At 37.7% G+C, this 16,227-nt stretch overlaps 1 protein-coding gene across 1 annotated transcript in view; it reads right to left on the bottom strand.

The window, feature by feature from the left end:
• Positions 1–16,227, bottom strand: part of LOC108539853 (anoctamin-6-like) — a 151,780-nt gene that overhangs the window by 9,825 nt on the left and 125,728 nt on the right. Inside the window, exons 4-5 of the mRNA XM_017888792.1 lie at positions 15,158–15,186; positions 559–624 (exon numbers count right to left, since the gene is read on the bottom strand). Of these exons, the coding sequence (XP_017744281.1) occupies positions 559–624; positions 15,158–15,186 (95 nt within the window). The remainder of the gene's footprint in view (positions 1–558; positions 625–15,157; positions 15,187–16,227) is intronic.

The following is a 16,227-nucleotide window of genomic DNA, read 5'->3' as shown; positions in this document are numbered from 1 at the left end:
TGTTTATTGTCTATCTGTTCAATATCATATTATGTGGTTGTTAAAAATGTCAAAGAATTATGTTTATTGCCATAAATCCATTTGCTACATATTAAAGGGAAAAAGCAAATTATAAAACTGTGAAGTGGTAATTTTGAAAGATAAAAAATGTGTATATATACATATTTTTTTGAGAAAAACAGCTCAGAAGGACTGCAAAATTATTTATGGATCATTAAGATACAGATTATTTTCCTTATTCTTATGTTTTCTAATTTTTTACCATAAACTGTTTTTTGTACAACAGCAAAGCTTTTAAAACTTTCTTAAAGGCAGAAAATAATCATTCATACATGCATTCATTATAAAATTCGTTGGCTATTAAAAAAGATCTGCTGGTTTTGATTAGAAAAAAAGAATACATTCTATACAATGCAGATTTTGATTGACTCCTCTCCCAGTCTATGACTAAGATGTGGCCAGGGCTGCGTGTTTCCAATGTCACCCCAGTATTCCAAGTGGCATGAAGCTGCCCAAGAACAGTGGTCAGCCAAGGGCTGAAAAGGGACCAATACTTACTGATCTTGTTGCTTCTAACTGCAGGCCATGACAGATAAGGTTAGATTCGTATGCTTGTCTTTTCCTCTGTCAAAAGAAATTGGAATATGTTAGACCTTTAGTTTACCAAAGGCAGAAAAAGGCGTTTTTTAAAACAATATTAATAACAAAACCAAACTAGCGTGGACCTGAAAAAGAAATTCATCAGCTCCAAATGGAACAGAAGCAATGAAGCAGCTCTTGCTGCTGGTGACGTGTAAGTGTTGGATCCCCAAGAGAATGCCGTGGAGGGTAGTTCGATGTCCTGGCACCCTCGCAGGCCCTGGGCTGTCCCGGTGGGGTTTCAATCATCTGAGGTAAATAAGAGTATCCTGCTTTGACACAATCCCATGTACTTTTTGGCTCACAAAAGCATACAAATTGAGCTTTCTGAGTCCTATTCACTGATACGAGTTTTCAGAGTTGAAGATCTCAGATTTTAAAAATTTGATTTCCATACCATTCAAATGGTTCAATTACTGGATGTGTATGCATCATCCCTGCATATCTTGACCAAATTAAATAAGACAGGCAATTTTGGCAAAATTCAGAGAATTTTTTTCTGTCTGCAAGACTGAGATGTTTGTGAAGCTATAAATGTCTAAATCTATAAAAATAGTGAACTAAATCTATATTACATGGCCATTTCAAAAGATACAGAATATACTACACTTATAGATATTAAATTTTAGATGCCTAGGCTTTTGCCAAGCTGTGCCCAAAGTTGTAAGGGAAGCATGCAAAGATGCAGACTTGTTTGACCTTTTAAAAAGAATGCTTTTCATGACAAAATAGTTTATACTGCATTGCGAAATGAAGAAAATGAGTAGACACAGAGGTTAAGAACACAAGCTTTGCTATGGTTTAAGTATGTGCCCCAAAAATCATGCCAGAAACTGAATCCCCAATGCAACAGTGTTGAGAGGTGGGGCCCACTGAGGGGTGATCAGGTCACAAGGGCAGACTTAACAAATTAATGACATTATCACAGGAAGGGTTTCATTAGCATGGAATGGGCTCCTTATAAAAGTTTGGCCCCTTTTGTTTCCAACCCCTGCCCCATTTTGTTTCTCCCCACCACCTCTCTCCCCCCCACCACTGTGGGGGTGACACTGCAAGAAAGTCCTCACCAGATGCCAGCCCCCTTGATCTCAGACTTCTCAGCCTACAGAACTGTGAGCCAATCAATTTCTGTTCTTTATAAATTAGTCTGTGGAATTCTGCTGCAGCAGCACAAAATGGACTAAGATGAGCTCTGTAACCACACTTCCTGGGTTCGAAATCTGAATTTATTATTCGTCAGCTCCATGACCCATGACAAGAAAATTAAACTCTTCATGCCTCATTTTCTTCATCTGTAGAATTAAGAAAACCCACTTGTTTCCTTTTTAGGGTCTTGCGAAGATATGATTTAAACTATGTAAAGCACATGAAGTAGAATTTTCATTTCCAATAGTGATGAAAGGTAACTTGGAGCAAGCCTTACACTGAAGACAGCTGAAAAAGCTGGGTGGAGTATTTAGCACAGCAGTTAACAAGATAGAGAGGAACTGCTAGGTCCAGGTCGAGATCATCTAGTGGGTCTGGCAGTCAGGCACTTTACCCAGGGAGCGGTACTCATGATCTGCCCACTCTAAAGGGACAGAGTGGGGATGAGCTGCTGTGCTATGCACAGGGCCTAGAACATAAAAAACATCCCATTAACTAGAAGTAGGTGAAGCTGCAAGAAAAAGACCAAAGGTCAAAAATTAAAAGAATATACTTGGTATTTGGCTAAATTTGAGTCCAAGTGGAATCCCTGATGTACTGTGTAGAAGTATCAGAAAAAGGATATTGCTTTGTTTTTATATCATTAATAAATGGTTGTCCAGTACTTAAAACATGCCAGACACTGTTCTAAGAGTTGTACAGATAAAGTACATTTAACTGTTTGCTGCAATTTGAACATACAATAGAGTAGCAGAGGAAACCAACAAGTGGTATAACTTCCCTAAAAACAAGCAAGTGGCCTAGAAATGCCCCACTCAGATAGTGGTAAGGAGAGTTTCAGGTACAGCTCTCCTACTCTGCTCCCCGCAAGTGACTGTTCCCTCTGGGTGTCCCCATCCCCGCCATCTCTGCAATTCATCCTGAGAAGTTCTTCAGCACTTTCTACCTCTGACCCACCATATTCCCAACTTGAACTTGAAAGTTGACTCAGATTCATTCTACTTCTTATCTAAGCAGTACTTCTTCCCTCTAAATCCTAATACTCACATTGTGATTCTTATATAGGAGCCCAGTCCTTATTTCTGATTGATTACCTCTTTATTACTGAGTAAAGCATTTTGATCCCACAGACAGTGTTCATCAGTATATGCCCGACATGGTTTCGATTTCTGTCTTTGTCCAAATGTCATGTCGAACTGTAATCCCCAATGTTAGGAGAGGGGCCTGATGGGAGGTGACTGGATCATGGGGGCGGATTTCCCCCCTTGCTGTTCTCGTGATAGTGAGTTCTCATGAGATCTGGCTATTTAAAAGTGTGTAGCATCTCCCCTTTGCTCTTATCCTCCCGCTCCAGACATGTAAGATGTGCCTTCCTCCTCTGCCATGATTGGCAGTTTCCTGAGGCCTCCCCAGCCATGCTTCCTGTGCAGCCTGCAGAAGTGAGCCAATGAAACCTCTTTTCTTTATAAATTACCCAGTCTTGGGTAGTTCCTTATAGCAATGTAAGAACTAATACAATACCTAACACATATCTGTTAAAAGAATATACTCAACAAGCTTTAGTTCATTTACAAACATTTCTTGAGTGCGTTCTATTTTGCAGGCATCCTGCAAAGTGCTGGAGACTGAAAGAAGAATTTAAATTAGTCTGCTACAGAGGAATTATAGAGAAACTTAGTGTCCAGTGACCTAAGACTTTCTCCCAATACAGAATGACTGAAACATTTATTCATGTGCTTCCTGGCACTGTAATGGACATCTGTCATTCTTTATGGCCACTCATTTTAAACTCCTACCAGAGCCCACATCCACTATAGCAGATAAAAACACAGACACTCCTTTTCCTGGTCTCCCATGAAATTCAGCTACTGGCACTTGAGCTAGGCCCTGCCAATCAGACTACCTGGCTCCAGGCTCCAGACTGAATGCTAGTGATGCAAAGAAGCCAGGCCCAGCAAAATACATTCTGGGGTGGCTAAGAGAGCAAATGCCAGTTCCAGAAACGGTAGAGGTTACGGCAGGAGCTTCCCATAGCCACTGCTAGTCAGTGGTACCAGCGGTGCTGGTAGCAGCCCTGTGCTCGGGACAGCAACTGTGCTTTTTCTCCTGCAGCAGAATTTAAGGTACTGCTTCTGGCTGCCTATCTCTAAGCTTATTTATCTAACCCTTCAGGAGAATCTGTGAGTTCTCTAACATTTTTCTGATAAACTCTTGATATGCTTAAATTACAGTTCATTTCTGATACCGGTAAGCAAGAATTCTGACTAACAGAGAGGCCACAAACTAGGGAAAACATGTTAGCCCAAAACCTAAAACATGGTACAGTAGAGGGAGAGAAAAGGACTGACACCGTGACATTCTTTCCTTCAGGGGAGATGACTCACCCTGAGGCTGTACAAAGGGCAACCCAGATGGTCTCACTAGCAGGTCATAGCAGGATCCATGCCTGTGTCTTTGGTATCCTCTAAAATTCAGTCATGAATTTCAGTTAGCATGTGAAAGCTCAGGCCCAAGAATTTTAGCTCTTGGAGACAAATGTCTTCACTAGAAGAGTAGGAGAATCAGTCAGAAGAGGGTCTTCTCCAGTGGCTTGATGGGTGCTTTAACAATTAAGTGCTGGTAGGAAAAAAAATCACGTAACTGTGTTCAATGGCCTTAGGATAAACTCATGGTTCCCATCGCAGTTGGCCTGTCTCCTTCCTGGCCCCTAGCTATCCACTAGGGAGCTGTTCCAAACATTTAAGGTGCTCCTTGCACTCATTACTCCAGCCCAGCATGCTCTGCAGGTGACCTCACCTCCTTCCTTACACAGAAAAGGGCAGCCACTCACTGGAAACTCCTGCCAGTCTCTTTCTTTCTACCTATCAACAGCTGGGCACCACCTCTCTTCTTGGTGTCAGAAGTCCATCCTTTCATCTCTCTTCTTGAGCTTACTTTGGCAATACCTCCCATTTTTCTCTTCATTGCTTTTACTCCTCTGCCAAAAAAGACCTTAAATGTTTCCCAGTCTTAAGAATATTAAATCCTCCCATGGCCCTGCCTGCTGTTCAATTACTGCCCTCACTTCAGAGATGTCTTTTAATCTTGATATCATTAAGACTTAAAACAAGCCTATAACAGAGTAAGGATGCAATAAATGTCTAATGAATGAATAAACTGAGTGAATGGTGGATCGATGACTGCCTGTTACGCCAGAATGAACTAGGGAGTATAAATAGCTGCAGTGCAGCAACTGGGCTCCTTTGTTCTGAGCCCCCCATATTTTCCATGTTCTTTTACTTATGGGTATTACAGGACATGGTGTAGAAAGAGAGATGCAGCTTAATTCGGAAGTACACCAACACCAGATAGATAGCACAGGGACATCCATAGCATGAAGTGATTCCTGGACGCTTCAGAATTTGAATTACCAGATGACGAAAGAAATGAGGCTTAGAGAGCCCAGAATGAGCCAGCCCCACATGACAGCAGTTATGTCAGACATACCAAACACAAAATATTTCTGTCTTGGTGGTATCAGCGGTATCAGCTATGAATGCAACATGCTGAATAGTGCAAGTCAGACATGTACCTTCTTGGTGGAGTTTCTAAACTGAGGCTACAACTCATCACCTTCAAGGGACTCTCTCTTCTTGGATTTTGTTCTAACAAATAGCCCCTGTAGTTCTTGCAGTTTTGGTTTTCCTATTACTCCTGAGCATAGTGGTTAGATTCTGAGTCAAAATTGAAATCCTGGCTCTGCCATTTACTAGCTCTGTGATGTCTGGGCAAATAATCAGCTCTATAAACATCAGCAGTTTCATCTAAAAAACAGAAGGGAAGAAATAGCTTCATTTTGGGATTATTTTAAGGATTAAGAGTGATCATGGGCATAAAGCACTCAGCATGATGCTTGGCATACGATAAGCACTGTAGATATGTCAGCCATCACCATTACCTTCTCTCTGCCTTTCAACTTGCTCGACTTCCCTTATTCCTTAAAAAAAAAAAAAAAAAAGAAAAGAAAAGAAATTCTCTCTATTCTGCAGGGCTTAGAGGCTCATCTCTGTTTTAAATACCAAATATCTAACAAAACAGGTAACCCCACTCACTCTGCCTCTACACCCTGCACCCAGTGACCCTTCACCCTTGCAGTGGGACACCAGTACACCATTTTATGGGAACTCATATGGGAACTCATTTTATGGGAACTCATATGGGAACTCATTTTATGGGAACTCATATGGGAACTCATTTTATGGGAACTCATGAAATTAATGAATATGGGAACTCTGCAGTGGAACACCAGTACACCATTTTATGAGAGCCACCTAGACTCCCCCTTCTTGACTCTTCTACACCACTTGGCTATCCTGATCTTCAGGCTACCTTCTTTGATATCTGATGGACATCTATCTTTTCATTCTCTGAAGGATGTGAACATATCTTTTTATCTCTTCTGCCTCATTTCTATATATAAGGTTGCTGGTGAGAATGCATAGCACATATAATATCATAGATGCAGAAAACAATAGAAATACTTCCCTTCAATCTCATTTTAAGAGCTTGATAATATTCTCTCAGAGAGGTGTACCATTATTTATTTAACCAATTTCAAATGGTTGGATATTTAGGTGGTTTCTACTTTTTTGCTATTATGAAAAATCTTTGTGCATCCATTATTATTTCCTCAGGATAAGGTCCTAAAAGTAAAATGGTTAAAGAGTGTATTCAATTTTAAGTTCTTTAATATGTATTGCTGTACTGCCCTCCAGAAAGGCTGCATTCTATTTTAGCTCTTTACAAAAAACTCCGGAGATATTTACCTGATTTCTCTCAGGATAATTGGTAGACCTTGGAGTTGGTTTATAATGCCCTCTTTTTACCACCAACTATAAATACTTAAACAGTTGAATCAAGGATAGGACATTTTTATTTGCTTAAACACATTAATATATCACCTTCGTGTTACTTTAATAAGACAGTTCTTGTTATTTTCCTTTGGCATGGCAATTCACAAATAACTAGTGGAATATTTAAAAAATTGATCAAACCAGTTTTCTTGGTTTGTCGGGTAGCTAAAGTAAATTAGCATATGTGCTATATTTGTCAAACAGGCACATATCAGGGAAGGACTGCTTACTTAAGAAGAGACTGCTTAAGTCTCTTTAATATGAAATCATCTTTACTTCACTGTAGAATTTACACTTGGATAAGTAACAGTGTTCTTGACATTTAAAAAATTAGGGTAGAGCTGTCTTCCATGTTAAAAATGAAAGATAATTAATATTGCATATTGGCTGACATAGCCATTGCTCAATAAATATTTGCTGAATAAATGAATATCTGAGGCCACACAATTTTAAAGTAAAAATTATCTGTGTCTCTTACTGGAAACCTTATATATAAGAACCTAAACTGATAGTCTATGATCTCTATTCGGCAGTACAAAATGTTTAAACTAGGCTCACTGACTTTAAAAAAAAAAAGGCTAGTCATAAATTAAACTGTGTTGTAAATGTCTATATCTCCAGGGGAGCAAATTCATTTGCATTGGAACCAAATTTTAGTTTTTAACTTACTAGAATTCTGGTAAAGCTAAAGTGACTGCAATCACTGAGGACCTATGTACATCACAAAAAGATGCATGTGATTCTATTACTGATGGTGGAGAATGGTACTGGAGGTTCAAAGTGAAAAAGGACAAAAGCACCTGCCACACTCCAGAAACCAGTATCTTATTCATACCTCTTTTGAGAGGTTAATAAAGCTGTCAGGGAAATAAAGAATAAAGCAATCAAAATCACAAAGGACAGACTGGCATAATTAAGGAAGCTTTCTATCCCTACACACCCTAGATTACACATTACACATCTCATTTGGCTTAGTAAAGTCATTGTTGTGAAGGACTTACTTGTGAATTACACAGTAATGGTACTGAGTGTAAACACAAATATCTACCATTTTCTTTCTATTACCCACCTTTTTCAGTGTAAAAAGCAGAGACTGCAATGTCTAAGTAGTAAAATTAATGAATATACTGTGATGATAAAGTAGAAATCAGTTGGGATTAATGAAATATATGAATAGATTGATTTCAAATATTCTTAGAACTTTGTCAGGCAAAGTATTGATGGTGCTGTCATTGTATTTTCAACTTGCCAATCTTTTTTTAACCTACAAAGATGCAAGAGAAATAAGTCATAGGTACTTAATTTGTGGGAAAAAAAATTAGTCTTATTACTGTAAGTGCCATTTATTAGTTATATGTCATGTTCTCCAGAAGGTTTGGTAAGCAGAATACATTATTTAATTGGAACTTAATTTAAATTCACGTGTTGGTGATAAAAACATTTAATGTTAGTGGACTGATCTGATGAGGAATTTACTCAACTGAGTAATGTATGTTCACTAGGGGACAAAAAACAGACGAGCATTTTAAATGATAAACACAGGATGGAGTGAATATTTAGCTGAAGTTCACTTCCAAATATGACTTTTAAATCAATATCACAAAAGAAAGAAATGCTCATTCTCAGTAACACAGAAAACAAATTTTCAGAGAAGAAAAAATAAACACCCATAATTCACTGCCAAGATAACTATTGTATTAGTTAAGTGTACAATAAAGTTTTTCAGTAAAGTGTTTTCCAAACTTATCTGCTTACAGGAACAACTTTGGAGAGCTTATTTAAAATGTAGATTCTTGAGCCCCTCTCCTGGAGGTAGGTACTGACTCAGCATGTATGGGATAGGGCCTGGACAATCTATTTTTAACAAGCAACCCAGGTGACTTCTCACAGGACAAGTTTAGGAAATCCTGTTTTCTAGGACACACCTTTTCTGTGCATATATGCATGCACAGGTGCACACAGCTATTCTTTTGTGATTATTTATCCCTGTCAAGCCTGTTTTATGAGAGAATTCGGTATAGCTGATTTTTGCCAATCCTGCTGTACCCCTTTACAGATGATCTTTTAAAAAGGTGACACATTTGCCCTGCTGGTACCAGGTAAATGACAGCCTCTTCATTCAACTTACAGCCAGACCTCAGGAGGAGCAATCAGAAAAAGGGTTTTCTCTTCTCTATGTCTTTGTGAACGTGTTAACTCCTCGGTATGATAAAATAGAATAATCAGGTCTTACTTTTCAGAATTTCATTGTCCTCTCTGTTTTTAAGGTTTCAGCCGGGAGATATTTCCCATTTTGGAAATGAGAAGCAAGAATTGAATTCATTGCTCTTGGTGATGATACTCAAAAATAAAACCAAATGTGCTTATACCAGCAACACATTTTGTAGATGTAATCTGAAACTGCTGATTCTAATTTAATTTATTCCTTCTTACCTACAGTCTTAGTATAAACAAGTAGGCTGTAAAGCAAGGGAAAAGATAAAAATATAAAGACCTCCCCGCTTTAGTCTAAAATACTTAGGAGCTAAAGACAGATCTGACTTCACTCCCTAAAACAAAAGACAGAACACCTGCCAAAAGTTAGCTGGGAAGTAAAACCACCCAGCACTGGCTGCCATATCTCTTACTGAGCCTATCCTAACATGAGGGTCATGTTTCCAATTCATCAACTACTTGTTGCAAATGTCATTCCCAGGCAAACTTTCCATGCTGTTCTGATTCCTCATAGTTCTCCCCATATTCTGATTCCTCATAGTGCCCCCCACATTACCTTCTTCAATTTGAAGAAGGTAAGCCAATTTTTAGTCTATGCAATCATGCTTTCTTCTTTATGAGGATCCATGAGACAAATTTTTCTCAGGAGGATCTTTCCTACCAGAATACTATGTTACTTTGGAACAACCAGTTTTGTTTTTATTGTGTTGAAACTTTATGTTATTAAAATCCTCTTGTATTCTTTGGCAACTAGGAAGTTGAGAGGCAAATTTGCAGCTGATCTCTAACTTCTGAACAAGAACTTATGGTTGAGAATAAATCATTTTATTACTCTGACACATGGCTTCATTTTATTTTTCTGGCTTTTATCTCTCTTTTACCCTGATTTAGTCTTTAATTACTTTCATTCTTGATATATTTCCACAGGTGACCTTAAATACTTTTTTCACTTCCCTCCTAACATTTATATTTAATAGATAAATAAAAATTGTGTATCATGTACAACATGTTGTTTTAAAATATGAATATATAATGGAAGCCAAAATCAAGCTGATTAACATATGCATTTACATGTCACAAACTTTTGTGGTAAAAACACTTAAAATCTACTCCTTAGCAATTTTCAAGAATATATTATCAACTAGAATCAGCTGTACAATAGTTCTCCTAATCTTATCCCTCCTATCTAACTAAAATTTTGTATCCTTTGACCAACATCTCCCCAACATCCTCTCACCTCCAGCCCCTGGTAATCACTATTCTACTATCTACTTCATGAATTCAACTTTTTTTACACTCAATATGTAAGCATCGAATACTATTTAATAAATTATAAATTCATTCATGCATTGCTTACCAACAGGATACGTTCTGAGAATGTGATTTCATCTTTGTATGAACACCATAGAGTGTACATATGAACATACACAAACCTAGAAGGTGTAGCCTACCATACACCTAGGATATATGGAATGGCCTGCCGCTCTTAGGCTACAAACCTGTACTGCATGCGACTAAGCTGAATACCGTAGGCAGCTGTAACACCATGGTAAGTATTTGTGTATTTAAATATAGAAAAGCTACAGTAAAACTACTGTATAAAACATTTTAAAGATGGTATACCAGTTTAGGGCACTTATCAGGAATGGAGCTTGCAGGCCTGGAAGTTGCTGTGGGTGAGTTAGTGAGTAAGTGGTGACTGAACCTGAAGGCCTAAGACATTATGTGCACTACTGTAGACCTTATAACACTGCTCATTTAGCTTAAAACACAAACACACTCTATAGCTGTACACAAATTCTTTCTTTATATCCTTATTCTATCTCAAATATTTTTCTATCTTTAATTTTTAACTTTTTAAACTTTTTTGTTGAAAACTAAGACATCAATACACACATTAGCCAGGCCTACACAGGGTCAGGATCATCAGTATCACCGTCTTCCACCTCCACATCTCGTCTCAATGGAAGGTCTTCAGGAGCAATAACAGAAATAGAGCTGTCATCTCCTGTGGTAACAGTGCCTTCTTTTGGAATACCTCCTGAAGTACCTGCCTGAGGCTGTTTTACAGTTAACTTTCTTTTTTTATTTATTTTTTATAAGTAGGAACATACTCTAAAATAATTATAAAAAGTATACTTTTAAAACATACTATAGTTATAGTAAACACATAAACCAGTAACATAGTCATTTATTACCATTAACAAGTATTCTGTACTATACATGATTGTATGTGCTATGTTTTTATATGATTAGCAGCCCAGCCCAATAGGTTTGTTTGTACCAGCATCACCACAGACATGTGAGTAATGCATTGCACTACACTATTAAGACAGCTATGATGTCACTAGGCAACAGGAATTTTTCAGCTGTGTTATAATCTTAAGGGACATTATGGTATATGTGGTATATTGTTGACTGAAACATCATTAAGCAACTTGTGACCATAGATAGAAAAATTTAATGTAGTATTAACATAAGTAAGTAGGGTGCCAATAACTATAAAAAGTACACATTGCATATTAAAGTTAATAAATGAATGCCTTGAGTTATACTATCAGTTAGAATACTATCTTATTAGGCAAAAATAACCAAATACTTAATATGCATAAGACTTAATGAGGAATCAAGTCATATGATCACCTCAATAGATACAAGAAAAAGCATTTGATAAACTTTAGAACCCAGTTATTATAAAAATGCTTAGCAATCTAGGACTAAAAGGGAACTCCTTTAACTTTTAAAAGAAGTCTATCAAAAATGTATGGCAAGTGTAATATTTAATAGTGAAATTTTAAAAAACATTCCCATTAAAATCAGGAACAATACAATCGTGACTACTATGTGTATTGGTTTTGTCCAAGAGGCCATAGCCACTGCACTCAGACAAGAAAAAGAATAAATATGGCAAAGAAAGACCAAAACTGTCAGCATTTGTAGACAATATGGTCTTCATTTGAGAAAACAGTATTAGAAACTACTAAACTAAAAAGAGCTTATCAAGGTTCTTGGCACTTATAAAAATCAATAGACTTCTTTTACACACAGTATATCATAACTGCATTTAAAATGCCTCTGACAATAGCAACAAAATTTTTAAATAACTGGGAAAAGTTAATAAAAATGTACAAGATCTTCATGGACATTACAGGTTGAATATCTCTTATCTGAAATGTTTGGAACTAGAATTATTTCTAATTTTGGACTTTTTAAGAAATTAGAATATTTGCATTATACTTACCACCTGAGCATCCCACATCTGAAAATCCAAAATGATCCAGTAAGCATTTCTTTGAACGTCAAGTCAGCACTCAAAAAGTTTTGCATTTTGGTGCATTTTGGATTTAGGATGCTCAACCTGTATTATAAAGCTTTATTTAAAGAATAGTAGATCTCAATAAAAGGAGTGATATATCATGTTCACCATAGTAAAACTTTTTGGTAAGCTTTTAAACATTTCCCAAGAGATCTCGTCCAGACTCTAGGAGAACTGTTTTGATCTCATGATGATTCATCCAAAATAATGGATAACAGTTTTTAGAAGCTCACAGGCTCTAAAACCAGTTAGTCAGTTGTCTCACAGTATTTGAAAGTTTGAATTGAATTATAATTATATAAGTGTAACTTTGTTCACTCATTTTTAAAAAGTTCTTTATCCTACAGTCTCCATTGGCCGGATCCTTTTGCCACACACTAAAGAATTCTTAAGGTCAGATATGAAATACAAATATATACTTCCATATATAAACTTTTCAACTTCAAGGACATAAATTTTCCATTAACTTTTAGGAATGGATAACTAATTATTTAAAAAGTAAATAAAAAAATCATACTCAGGATTGCTCCCACTGTTTTTGTGCTACCTAGACCTCTTTCCCGTCTTCACCCTCATCTGAATTGTACCATTACTTGGTCACTAACACATCGGTTTGAAGGCAAGCATCAGACAAAACAAAATTCAAAAGATCAATTCTGCCAATTGTTAGCCATTCTGGAAGAATGCAGCAATTACTAACAAAACTGAGCAAGGGAAGTTGGAGAAATATACGGGAATTTGTTTTATGTAAAACATCTTTGCTCTTTACAATATGGATCAAACATATTTAGATATATTTAATCATCTACTGTGCCAGATACTGCTGGCTGCCTACGGAACAGCCATTCTCCCCTCTTTATTACTAAGAAAAGCCTGCTTGTTCTTTAGGTATTCTGTGATCAGGTGACTCAAGAGACGAAATACCAATCTTGTTTAGTCTATGCTAATGACAATAATTCCATTCATGTTGCCAGCAGTTGATTTAGGAAGAGACTTGTAACAGACAATGAATTGTGAAAGGAAATCTGCAAAGGGCCCTTCTAGAGGAGCTTTCTTCCCTCTTAAAAAACAGCCCTGAGAAAGGGCATTCCTTCTCTCTGCCTCTGGCTACCTGGAGTTGCAGCAGCCATCATGAAATCAAGGGAAGACAATTTAAGAGCCAACATATTGAGGATGGCAGAGCAGGAGGATGGAATGACTTCATTAAGCCAATAAACTAATCCAGAAATGGCTGTATCTCCAGGGCTACTTAAAAGAGAAAATAATTATTTCATTTTAGCATTTAAGCCATTTTGAGTTTGGTTTTCCTGTTATTTGTGATTTAAAATATTCAAACATTTTGTGTCAAGCCCAGTACAGGCTAAATGAGTGTTTGTTGCTGAAGCAACTTATAATCATCCTCAGGTAAATTCTAAATGTAAACGGTTTATGCTTTGTAAAGGAAGGTGTTACGTTTAAGTGTTTTTGGTAATATGAGTGGCCCAAGTTACATGATATTTGAAGGTTTGGCTAGAAAACTATTTTCTTTTTGTTCAAAGGATGATATATCCTTTTAAATACTCTATGTTTTTGGTGTTTGTAGCCCCATCACCTCTATCTTTCTCCAGCCCTACAAAGTGTTTAACAATATGCTTTAGATAAACTCTGGTGGAGTCAACCTTGAGGTTGCTTTAGGAAATCAATATGGTTTACATATAAGTTTTTTTCTTTCAAAGAAAACAGGATTTTGAATGGCCTTTCCTTGGTATTGTCCTAAATCCTCAATAAGGCCTGACAAGGAGTACAATGGAACTCACAAACGTTTTCCAATGAATAAAACTTGATTCCAAAGTTAAGCTTTGAATTTCGGTGAACTATATATAAACTAAGTAGTATGTGCAAATACAGTCTGAAAACACTTCAAAGCACAGCTTATAAAAATGAACATCAAGGTATATCAATCCATGAGTTCAAGGATTGCCAAAATTAATGATGATTTTTTTCCTCCTGATTTACGAGAGTTACCTTGGGACCTATGTTTCTGTCTGAAGCAAATGCAGAACTGATTAATAATGTAAGCAGCTCTAGGGCCCTTCACCATGGCAGTAAAGCTCCTGTCTAAAACAAGAACTGTTTCTTTTATACTTTAATGGATTAGATCTGTTTAACTTACTTTATATAGTGCTCAATCCAGATCCATTGGCATATGGATGCTTAATGAATATTTGATGATGGTGACTATGACTGCATAGAATATATCTTAGTGTCCACAGGAAAATGAAAGTACCCTAAGCTGCTTTACTTTAGTGATAAAACTGTATAATAACAGAAAAGTCATGCCTTCTCATATCAGGGCATTATTTTAAGAAAATCCCAAATAAAAAGGGAAGATACAAGAATTAAAATTTATGATCTAACAATGCTAAAAAATTATGTAACATCTATATATGTTATTTTATTTAATCTTAACCATAATTATATAAACTAAGTATTAGGATCCTATTTTCCTGAATCTAAGATGCCATCGATTGTATGGTGAGCCAATATTTTATGTATTAATAAGAAAAAATTCAACAATGAAATTATGATACAGCATTTGTAAGATCCAACTGATTTTAGAGATGGCAAATGTAAAAAAGAAAAAAAAAAGTTGATTTGAAAATTTGCCTAAGTCACATAGCTACCCAGCCAGAAACGATACTTTCCACTCTCTGAGTTCTGACCAGTAGCATGTGAGCACAACTGATGTAGTTATTTTGAGGCCAAAGTGGTAAAGAAGCATGAGTACTTTCTTCATCTTATCTACCATTTATCTATGTTGATGCTCAGGATGATGCGGGAGTCTACCTGTGGAATATGGCAGAGCTTCTGTCAGGCTTGGGTTTCTTGATAACTGCAAAGGACAGAGGCCCAACCCCAAATTATGTGCCGAACAGGGATGCTACATTTGACTTTGATGTGAACAATAAACACTCTGTTTTTGTGTTAAGCCCCTGTCATCTGGGGGATTGTTTGTTACAACTAGAATTACTCCAATAGAGTGGCAGAATTATAACTTGAAGGTCAGGTTCCAAAGTCTGGGCTCATTCTATTCCACCATGCAAATATAAAATGCCACACTTAACCCCCTCTGAAACAAACAGATGAATTAAACAGTACTGATTACTTCATTTTTTAAAAGGTTTTATCACTTGATTTGAAAGAATGGATAAAAATCAATAGATTTAAAGTTGGCATATTTCAAGGAGACAGTCCAGACAGGACTGTGTGTGTGTGTGTCAGTGATAGCATGTATGTGAAGAACAGGGGAGGAAAAAAAGGATGAGGAATGGGGGCGGAGCAAGATGGCCAAATAGGAACAGCTCCAGTCTCCAACTCCCAGTGCGAGCGACACAGAAGACAGGTGATTTCTGCATTTTCAACTGAGGTACTGGGTTCATCTCACTAGGGAGTGCCGGATCAGTGCTGGTCAGCTGCTGCAGCCCGACCAGCGAGAGCTGAAGCAGGGCGAGGCACTGCCTCACCTGGGAAGCACAAGGGGGAAAGGAATCCCTTTTCCTAGCCAGGGGAACTGAGACACACAACACCCAAAAAATCAGGTAACTCCCACCCCAATACTGCGCTTTAAGCAAATGGGCACACCAGGAGATTATATCCCACACCTGGCCGGGAGGGTCCCACGCCCAGGGAGCCTCCCTCATTGCTAGCACAGCAGTCTGCGATCTAACCACAAGGCAGCAGCGAGGCTGGGGGAGGGGTGCCTGCCATTGCTGAGGCTTAAGTAGGTAAACAAAGCCCCTGGGAAGCTCGAACTGGGTGGAGCTCACAGCAGCTCAAGGAAGCCTGCCTGTCTCTGTAGACTCCACCTCTGGGGACAGGGCACAGCTAAACAACAACAACAACAACAACAACAACAACAACAAAAAAGGCAGCAGAAACCTCTGCAGACGCAAACGACTCTGTCTGACAGCTTCGAAGAGAGCAGTGGATCTCCCAACACGGAGGTTGAGATCTGAGAACGGACAGACTGCCTGCTCAAGT

Source organism: Rhinopithecus bieti, unplaced genomic scaffold, assembly GCF_001698545.2.
Source record: "Rhinopithecus bieti isolate Rb0 unplaced genomic scaffold, ASM169854v2 scaffold_17653, whole genome shotgun sequence".
NCBI lineage: Eukaryota > Metazoa > Chordata > Mammalia > Primates > Cercopithecidae > Rhinopithecus > Rhinopithecus bieti.
This window is presented reverse-complemented; position numbering and strand designations above follow the sequence as displayed.